Genomic DNA, 10,544 nt, shown 5'->3' on the forward strand with positions numbered 1-10,544 from the left:
TAATGTCCCCAAAGGAAAATAAAAAAAAAAAAAAAAAAAAAAGCAGCTGCTTCAAACTGTGTTATAAATTGATTAAAAATTGGCGTTGGACAGTGTCATAGCAGCAAAATATTAGGTTGTCGAAAAAGTCATGAAGCATTTTTGCATAGAGAAACATGGAAAAAATACATCATGACCTTTCTGACAACCCAATACAACACACTGCAAGGTAACTGCGCATGGAAAAGTTCTAAGCTCAAGTCTGGAGACTTCCCTAATATGCCATGTATGTACTTACCCATGATCAGGGGCTGGCTGAAGGCTCAGGGTGGATCATAGTATCAGAACTCAAAGGGTTCAGTTTGCCTGTCTTTCTCTCTTTGGTTCTCTGGCTCATCAAAGAAATAAACTTAAAAATAAAAACTGTCCTTCCCCAAATAAAAAAGAGCCAATATAAGAGTTCCATAACCTTTTGCCTGATGTGAAGAAGGTAGAAGAAAACAAGTATACTTTAATACAGTAAAAATCCCAAGTAAAGATATGGAAATAGTACACATTAAATTGAGAAAAAGATTACCTTGATATTTCCCTGAGATAAACAGTCTGCATAGCTTTCTTCAAATGAGGTTCAATATTTCTCCACAGTTTGCGGGTATCACGTTCACTTGCTGCCCCAAAAAAGATAAAATTTCAATAATTTAGATCTTATAAAAATTTATCTCAAGAGAAATATTAAGTAAAATTACACAGTTACCTTCTCCTTTAACCACAGGTTCACAGTATTTAGGAAAATTAAGTACTGCCTGTAAATAAACAAAACAGATGATAAGAAGCATTGATCTAGCATAATTAGGAATTTATTTTTCAAGTAAAATTTGTATTACAATTCAGGCAATTTTGCTGCTTAAGTAAAATGTTAACTACGACTTGCTACAAAAATAAAACAGCAAATACATCAATGATAGCACAACATACTTTGTTTGTTTTAGCACATGCTCTTGCCAGAGACAGACAGAGAGAGATTTAGAGAGGGACAATGAGAAATCCACCAGGACAGAGGGCCACACCAAAATCCCTTCTCCATTCTCCTCCTGGGATTTTGGGCACATCCACACACGTGCTCAGTGTGATTTTTCAAGCTGTGATATCCAAGATTGAATTGGAGTTTATCATGTGCGAATCCAGCACCTTAACCACCATACCACCTGCTGGCCCCCAAAATATTCTTTAATTGGCTAACTCTTGCCTAAAATACTAGCCTTTGGATAATATATATATATATATATATTACTAGGCTTAATTTGTACTTCTGGGTCATAGTTATGTCATATGAGGCCATATAATATTAGCAGAAATACCTCAAACTGAAAGAATTGTTTTACAAAGACTGGCATTCTCATAAAGTAAACATGACCCAGTTCAGTATTTAGTTGGGTAGAACTACTGAGATCATTATAAATGCAGTTCTTGGCCCCAGCCCAGGAATATTAAATCAGAATCTCTGAGGATGAAAGCCAGGTATCAATGTTTTTATCAATTTATGTAGAAATTCTAACATACTCTAAAGTATGAAGAGCACTAACTAGCCATAACTAGTTAAGAGTTTTCCATGAAGTCTACTGTGGGGTAGTTTAAACAAATTGGTAAAAGGTACTATTGTCATTTTTTTATTATTAATTTGGTCCCAACTAGTTTGTATTGAAATAATTCAAGGTCTAGGGACCAGCAGTTAGTGTAATGGTTATGTCACTGAACTCCCATGTAGCCGACCGCAATTTGAGTCCCAGACCCGGTGGCTTAAATTCATGCCAGGCGCGTGTGCGTGCGTGCCCAAGATCCTGAGAGGAGAATGGAGAAGGGACTGTGGCATGGCCATCACCCCTAGGGGGTGATTTCTTGCTTTCTATCTTTCTTTCGGGCGAGCGCACACGCCCTATGGCAAAAAAAGACTCTCAAAAAAAAAAAAAGTTCAATACCTAGAGGAAAAATGTATATAAAGGTTCAACTACATAACCTTAGATTAAGAAAACAGCAAAGAACTAAAAACGAAATCCTTGAAATAGTTTGTCTTACTTCATTTCATAAAAAGCAATTGTTTAAGGCAGAAAAATCTTCCAAATTTTGCTAATATTAAGCGTAGTGAGGAGAACAAAATTTTATTTAAGTCAATCTTCATATCTTAATATTAAGATTTTCAGATCTGGGGCCAGCAGGTAGCATGGTGGTTAAGGGCGTTGGACTCCAATTTGGCCAACTGCAGTTTGAGTCCCAGACCTTGTGGTCACTTTCCCTTTTTCTCTTGCTCCCTCTTGTTCTGTTCCTCTCTGGTCAAATTAAAATAAATAAATAAATAAAAGAAATAATTCTTTAAGAAAAAGATGTTCAAATCTAAGTACCTGATTTGGGGAACCAGCGTAATGGCTATGTCGCTGGACTCCCACGTAGTCCACTGCGGTTCGCGTCCCAGACCCGGTGGCTTAAAACTCACGCTGGGCGCGTGTGCGTGCGTGCCTAAGATCCTGAGAGGAGAATGGAGGAGAAGGGATTGCGGCGTGACCATCCCCCCTGGGGGGTGATTTCTCACTTTCTGTCTCTCTATCTCTCTCTGTCTGTCTGGCAAGCGCACACGCCCTATAGTGAAAAATCTCTTTCCAAAAAAAAAAAAAATCTAAGTACTTGATTTTAACACTAAGCTACCATAGTAGTAATCATAACTTAGCTAATTAAAAATACACTGCTTTTGAAGACCACCAGATGGCATAATGGCTATGTCGCTGGACTTCCATGTAGTCGGCCACGGTTCAAGTCCCAGACCAGTGGCTTAAACTCACACTGGGCACATATGCATGCATGCCCAAGATCCCTAGAAAAGAATGGAGAAGGGATCACGGTGTGGCCATCGGCCCTGGGGGGGCTGGGGGGGGGGGAATTTCTCACCTTCCGTCTCTCTGTCTCTCTCTGTGTCTTTCTGGGAAGTGCATGTGCCCTGTAGCAAAAACCTCTCCAGAAAATAATAATAATAATTCATTGCTTTTTTGGGGGGGGTCTAAACTTTACAATGTATGTTTAATAATTCATTAACAGCAGTTAAAAAAAGGCAATAAAGGCATGATTTAAAAATAAAACTATTTTGGGACCAGCAGTTAGTGTAATGGCTATGTCGCTGAACTCCCATGAAGCCAACCGTGGTTCAAGTCCTGGACCCAGTGGCTTAAACTCACGCTGGGCGTGTGTGCATGCATGCCCAAGATCCCGAAAGGAGAATGGAGGAGAAAGGATTGCAGCGTGGCCATCTTGCTTTCTCTCTGTCTGTCTCTGTCTTTCTGGCGAGCGCATGTGCCCTATAGCAAAAACCTCTCCAAAAAAAGATAAATGAATATAAAACTATTTTGTAATTTTACTTTAATAAATTGTTGTAAGAGGAAAAGTAGTATTTCCCCATGTGTTTGAATGTACAAAATTATATGACCATAATGAGTACATCTAATGCAAATACAATCTCTGTATCTAAATAAGTGGAACTTTACAAACAAAAATATCTGTGCAAATACAAAATACTTCTCACAACTTCAGCTATTAACATTCAAATGTGCTCTATAATATCACACTCACTACCACTACATTAATTCTCAAATATAAGCAATTTTAACTTCTCTACATTGGGATTATCTATAGCAAAATCTAAATTCAAGCCCTAAGTATTGCAAACTGTCTCCCCAAATATCCAAAGAAAGAAAATAAATGACTGCTAATAAAATCATAAGAATTATTCTTTTTTTTTTTTTTTAGAGGTTTTTGCTATAGGGCGCGTGCGCTCGCCAGACAGACAGAGAGAGACAGAGAGATAGAAAGCAGGAAATCACCCCCCAGGGGGGATGGCCACGCCGCAATCCCTTCTCCTCCATTCTCCTCTCAGGATCTTGGGCATGCACGCACACACACCCGGCATGAGTTTTAAGCCATCAGGTCCGGGACGTGAACCGCGGTTGACTATGTGGGAGCCCAGCGACATAGCCATTACGCTAACTGCTGGTCCCTATCAGAAGAATTATTCTAAAACTTAAGAGAAATAACTTTTTTTTTTTTTTTTGAGAGGTTTTTGCTATAGGGCGCGTGCGCTCGCCAGACAGACAGAGAGAGACAGAGAGATAGAAAGCAGGAAATCACCCCCCAGGGGGGATGGCCACGCCGCAATCCCTTCTCCTCCATTCTCCTCTCGGGATCTTGGGCACGCACGCACACGCGCCCGGCGTGAGTTTTTTAAGCCACCGGGTCTGGGACACGAACCGCGGTCGACTACGTGGGAATCCAGCGACATAGCCATTACGCTAACTGCTGGTCCCAAGAGAAATAACTTTTGGATGACTTTTTTGGTATTATGAATTTTCACTACCACTGTACATTGCTCCATTCATCTCCCCATTATTCTTTGGCTTTCCAATATGTAGTTTACTCTTTTTAAAATTTTATTATTATTTACCTGTTATTATTTATACACTTAATCACTATACATCATTTAGATTATAAAAAGAATTTACCCAACATAACATTTGCCACACATCAGGTGAGTTAAGAATACAATACACATCATCAACAGGTAACAATCCATGCCTGTGTCCCACAAATGTCTTACTTCTCCATTTTCCTCCAAATTTCTGTCCCTGTACTCTTCCCCTCTCCCACTCTCCTTCCCTTAAAATTAATTACATTAATGAAAATAAAAGCAATAGAACAGAGGCCTAACTTTATTAAGAAATCACTGTGAGGACCAGCAGATGACATGATGGTTATGCTACTGGACTTCCCGCAAGGCCAACCATGGTTCAAATCCCAGACCCAGCGGTTTGAAATTCACACTAAGCACATGTGCTTGAGTGCCCAAAATCTCGAGAGAAGAGAAGAGAAGGGATTGCAGTATGGCCATCCACCCTGGGGGGTGACTTCTTATTTTCTGTCTCTGTCTCTCTCTGACAAGCACACATACCCTACAGCAAAAATTTCTCTCTCTTAAAAAAAAAAAGAAATCATTATGTGCTCAGTGAAGACTCATGCTCATAAACAGCAGCAGAGGCAGCATAACTGTCAAGAACTAATTATGACACTCATTACTGATGACTGCACTTTTATTACGCCCATTTGTCAGATGAGGACATAGAAGCTAAGTATAATCTGTCTATGGGCACAAAGAAATTCCACTGCCTGAATTTATGATCATCAATCTATGAGATGTTCTGGGAATTTATTTCTAACTCAATAAAGATGTCATTTCATCAAAACCTGAGTCAAGTGAAACATTCTGAATATTCCTCTTATTTTGAAAAAAAAAAAAAATACTATAAGAGGCAAAACTATTACGAATACTAAGCAGTTGCAAAAGCTAGGACAGGCAAATTAGGAAGTTTTCCAACTTTTCCTGAGTGAGATATCCAGAAAGTCTTCATTAATGTATCTGAAATTATTTGTTACAATATAATCTTATAATCTGATATATTTACAGGATAGCAAGCAGAATTCTAAGACAGCTCCCTAGACTTTCATCTCACTAAAAACACACACTCTACTTTCCATTTCTTAAACAATGGACGATCAAAAATCAAAACTGAGAACATTTGCATTAATGTTAATTTATAGGAATTTTTTAAGCAACAAGACCTTTCTATGTGCTAGATCTTACCATTCGAAGTGTTCAATGTGCATTAACTCATTTAATCTTCCAAAGGATCTTCTGAAGCAGACATTACTGCTATCCTCATTTTACAGACAGTTAAATTATGCCTCAAATCTACTGTGACTAGTTAGAGAAAATTCTGCTTTCAAACAAACCAAGAAATTAGGTCAAACCCGTCCTCTTAAAATATATATCCTAAAGACAGATTGAAATTCAAAAATAAGCTGAAATTCTGAAGGAGGTGATATTTAAAAAGACCAGTAAGCTTAGCTAAACATATTTCTCTAAGTAATTTCTAAGTAAATTTGGAAGAAAAAATTTAAAAACAATAAATTTAATGTGTGACAGATGTTTAAAAAAACGCAAAATTAGGGGCCAGCAGTTGGCGTAATGGCTATGTCGCTGGACTCCCATGTGGTCAACCACAGTTTGAGTCCTGGACCCAGGAGCTTAAACTCACACTGGGCATGTGTGCATGCAAGCCCAAGATCCCGAGAGGAGAATGGACAAGAAGGGATCGTGGCCTGGCTACCCCCCCGTGGGGAGTTTTCTCGCTTTCTGTCTCTCTGCCTCTCTCTGTCTTTTTGGCAAGCAAACATGCTCTATAGCAAAAAAAGAAAAAAAATAAAAAAATAAACCCTCTCAAAAATAAAAAAGGAAGGAAAAATACCACAAAACTATGATTTAGCAAATAAACTATTCTTTATTTGATATTTATGAGTATAAAAATAACTTATCAATTGATCTTGTTAAAAACTGTAATTAGGGGGACTAAAAAGTAGCACAACAGGGGTACAGCAATAATGCAGCATTCTACAGGGTTGGCTCACATGAGAAGGTTCTAGTTTCACATCTTGAGACCTCTCTAAACTCACCTAAGATGCTTAGAGAGGTCGAGGTGAGTCACAGTATGAAGAACACTAGGGGTGCCTATCTCTCTCTCTCTCTTCCCTCACTCATGGAAGAAAGAAATGAAACTTAAAAATATATATAATTAGTATTTCTTGAAATATCATAAGGATTGTCAAAGCAAATGAACCTAAGTAAATATTCGAAGTAGTACTTTACTTTCTCCTGTCTCCTGGTACCTACAGAGCCAGCCTCCGAAAATACTTAGAATCAAATCTAAAAGCACACACATGAAAAAAATGTCTGAAAATAATCTTTTGCAGGTAATGTTATTAAACCTTAGACATATGCCACTTATACACTTTGAAACTGATGGTATCCATGTAAAGGAAAAAGGGAAAAGCAGTATCTTTACTCTCCTATGTTCTATACAAAGAAAAAATAAGAACAGCATGTTACTTTTCCCCAATCCATAGAAATGATTTTAATGACTTATTAGTGTTACCAGTAGCAGTAAAGACTCAAACTGCACTTTAATTTATAAATAAAATATTAAAATTTTTAAAAACTCTGTAACCCTATCACTAAATTATTGTTCAGTGAAACTCAAAGGACCTTTTTTTTCTTTATTGCCAAAGGGTGTGTGTGCTGTACAGAGAGAAAGAGAGAAGGGACTCCCCAAAATGGCTTGGTTATGCAGCAATCCCTTCACCTCCATTTCTCCATCATGTTTAAACCCAAAGGAGGTTTTCAAATACCATATTTAAATATAGTATTTTTCTTCCTTTATATTTTCTTTTCCTTGAAATATAAAGTTCTGGCCATGGTGAAATCCATCTAGATTCTAGATCACAACCACTATATATATGAAGCCTGAAAAAAAAATTGTTACAAAAATTAATAGAGATATAAAGTTGCTTAAGTTTTTATACTCTGTTGTTCTTCATCTTTATTGTAATGGAATTCTACATTTTCTGCAGTTAAGAGGAAAAAAAAAAGGCAAAAAACAGAACAAAACAAAACAAAAAAAACCTATAACCCTAAGGTACAGTGAAAAGACATCACTAAAGATGAATGGAAGTTTTCTGATTAGGTCAAAGTTTATACTAACCCACAATCACCTACCTTCTTATGGTATATATTAGCCTCAAAGGCCATATCTAAATTTGCAGAATAAATGTTCAGCTTCTAGTCTATCTGATATCATTTTCACACAGAAAAATACTTTAAGTACGTTATTTAAAGCAAGATGCTCACTCACTAGATGTCTCAGCTCTTTCAGATCCCGACAAACAGTGTAGAAAACTCCAAGAAGAATGTTAATGTAAGCAGCATAGAAATCAGCTGAATATTCTGGAGGATGATCATGAGACAGAATCTTTTGAAGGTTCCCTGTTCACAGGACACAAATTAACTTATGATTAACACAACATCCTAGCATTTTATAACAAATGTTAAAAACAAAAAAATACATAGGCTCAACAAAAATTAAGGTATAGTTAAAACTGCGAAAAAATTAGAATAGAGAAGTGTGATCTTTGTGACAAAGTAAGAAATATATATTTGGTCTTCATCCCAATTGCCTTTCAGAGTTTCTAAAACCCTTGAAATTTCCTGAGTGATACGGTTAAGAGAAACATCTTTAATTATTAATAAGTCCTCCAAACATACCTGAGATTATACAAATGAGGTGACTCTTGATACCCCTTAGATAGCTTCAGTTTAGGCACTGGTAGCCAAAGGAACAAAACAAATGATTAAAGACCTCAAGGAGAGGAGACCTCCTGACCTCTTGGGAACGGAGAAGGGCTAGAGAATGAGTTCGACAGCCAATGATTTCACTGATCAAGGCTATATAATGAAACCTCCATAAACCCCCTAAATGATGGGATTCAGAGAGCTTCCAGGTTGGTCAATGCATTCACATACTAAGGAAGGTGGCTTTCCTCAAGCCCACAGGGCAGAAGCTCCTGTGCTTGAGACCACTCTAGATCTTGCCCTATGTCCACCTTCATCTGGCTGTTCATTTGTATCCTTAATCATATCCATTACAACAAAATGGGTATCATAAGTAAAACACTTTCCTGAGTTCTATCAGCCATTTTAGCAAGTTACTGAACCTGAGGAGAGGGTCCACAACCAGTGTTCAGAAGTATATGTAGAAACCTGGGACTTGTGACTTGCATGTGAAACAGAAGTGGTCTTACAGGACTGAGTCCATAACCTGGGCCTGTGGAGTGAGCACTAACTGGTAGACTAACTGGAACCAAATTCTAGGACAATCACTTGGAATCTGAACAATTAGAGAATAGGTTGCTGGGGGAAAAAAATGTACATATTGGTGTCAGAAGTGTTTTGAATAGAAATGATTCCAAAAAGGTAATACATATTTTAACACCAAAGTTTAAAAAAAAAAGGAATCTATATTCTTAAAAAGAATTACTAAATTTTGCTTAAGACAAAAAAAGACAAAGAAAATCTCAAGAACCTTATAACTAGAAAAAATAATATCAAGTGTGAAAAAATAAGGATAATTTTTATTTTTGCCTATTAAGTAAATCAACTAGAAAAATAATAGGAAGTAGTTAGTAAACAATCACTGAACTAGAAAATGTTCATTTTTCTAAAATGAAGAGAACTCATTAAATTATTTCATGATAATCATCACCTGATTCCAATCCTTACTTTGCTATTTTCCCTTTTGAAGAGGTTTTCTTCTATAACTTTGGTGCTTTTATTTCTCTTCTATTATATCTCAAGCTCTTTTTACAGTATCACATGTTCAGAGTCCTAACTTTATATTTTTATCCTGCTAGAAATCTCATACTGTAGAAACACACAGTTACAATTCCTCCCCTCTGCCCCAGAGGTTTTTGCCTTAGGGCATGTGTACCCCGGGAGAGAAAGAGAGACAGTGAGAGGGAAAGTAAGAAATCATCCCCCAGGACAGATGGCCATGCCACAATCTCTTACTCATTCTCCTCCCAGGATCTTGGGCATGCACACACACGTGCCCAACGTGATTTTCAAGTCACCAGGTCCAAGAGTAGAACCACGGTAGGTCATGTGGGAGTCCAGCAATGTAACCCCTATGCCATCTACTGGCCCAATACAATAAAATTAATGAGAAAGTAACACTAGTACTTTAAATCTAGTTCCAAAATGTTCAGGTCTTTTGCAACCCAAGAGTACTTTGAAAGCTCAAGAGAAAATGGAATTAAATTATGGGTTTTTGGTGCAAATAAATTTTGAAATCCATGTATACTTTATTCATGACACTTATTTTCCATTAACTTCTGGATGACCCCTTGTAAATAGGAGCACAAACTTTTCTAGTATGTTTTGAGCATGTCAATTTCCTTTTGTTTAAGTTTCCCGTTAAGTGAGCATTGTTATTTAGCCATGCCATTTACCATGAGCTCTTTTTTTATTTTGCAATAGGGCATGTGTGCTCACCAGAGAGAGACACACACACACAGAGACAGGAAAACAGGAAAATCACCCCTTGCCCCAAGAGAGATAACCACACTGCAGTCCCTTCTCCTCCATTCTCCTCTTGTAGTTTTGGGCATGCACACACACACCTTGTGTTATTTTCAAGGCACTGCATCTGGGAATCAAACTGCAGTCAGCCATGCAGGAGTCCAACACCCTAACCACTATACCACCTCCTGGCCTCAATGAGCTCTTCATTTTAATTATTCTCCCACTCCTGATGATCAGTTAAATATAGGTGCGAGACCAAACAACATATAAGAAATATTCAGAAAGTTCATGGATAGTCAGCCTCATAAAACAATGGTGCAGAAACACAAAACAAGACTTTCAAATTGAACTCCTAGCCATAATTGCTGAAAGAAGAGGAAGAGGTGTCCTAGACATCAAACACCATGTTCCTAAATATGACCTAAGTATCAAGTGATCATAACTGGTTGATGTTAACCACTAATCTCATCCCTTAGGCCAGACAGACAGAGAGAGACAGAGAGATAGAAAGCAGGAAATCACCCCCCAGGGGGGATGGCCACGCCGCAATCACTTCTCCTCC

The 10,544-nt window shown here is 37.7% G+C and overlaps 1 protein-coding gene across 1 annotated transcript in view; it reads right to left on the reverse strand.

Annotated features, from left to right (window-relative positions):
* The window catches only part of ORC5 (origin recognition complex subunit 5), an 81,554-nt gene that overhangs the window by 44,314 nt on the left and 26,696 nt on the right, over window positions 1–10,544 (reverse strand). Inside the window, exons 7-8 of the mRNA XM_006140795.3 lie at window positions 734–782; window positions 557–647 (exon numbers count right to left, since the gene is read on the reverse strand). Coding sequence (XP_006140857.1) covers window positions 557–647; window positions 734–782 — 140 coding nt within the window. The remainder of the gene's footprint in view (window positions 1–556; window positions 648–733; window positions 783–10,544) is intronic.

The sequence above is a fragment of the Tupaia chinensis genome, unplaced genomic scaffold (genome assembly GCF_000334495.1).
Source record: "Tupaia chinensis unplaced genomic scaffold, TupChi_1.0 Scaffold000044_1, whole genome shotgun sequence".
Lineage (NCBI taxonomy): Eukaryota > Metazoa > Chordata > Mammalia > Scandentia > Tupaiidae > Tupaia > Tupaia belangeri.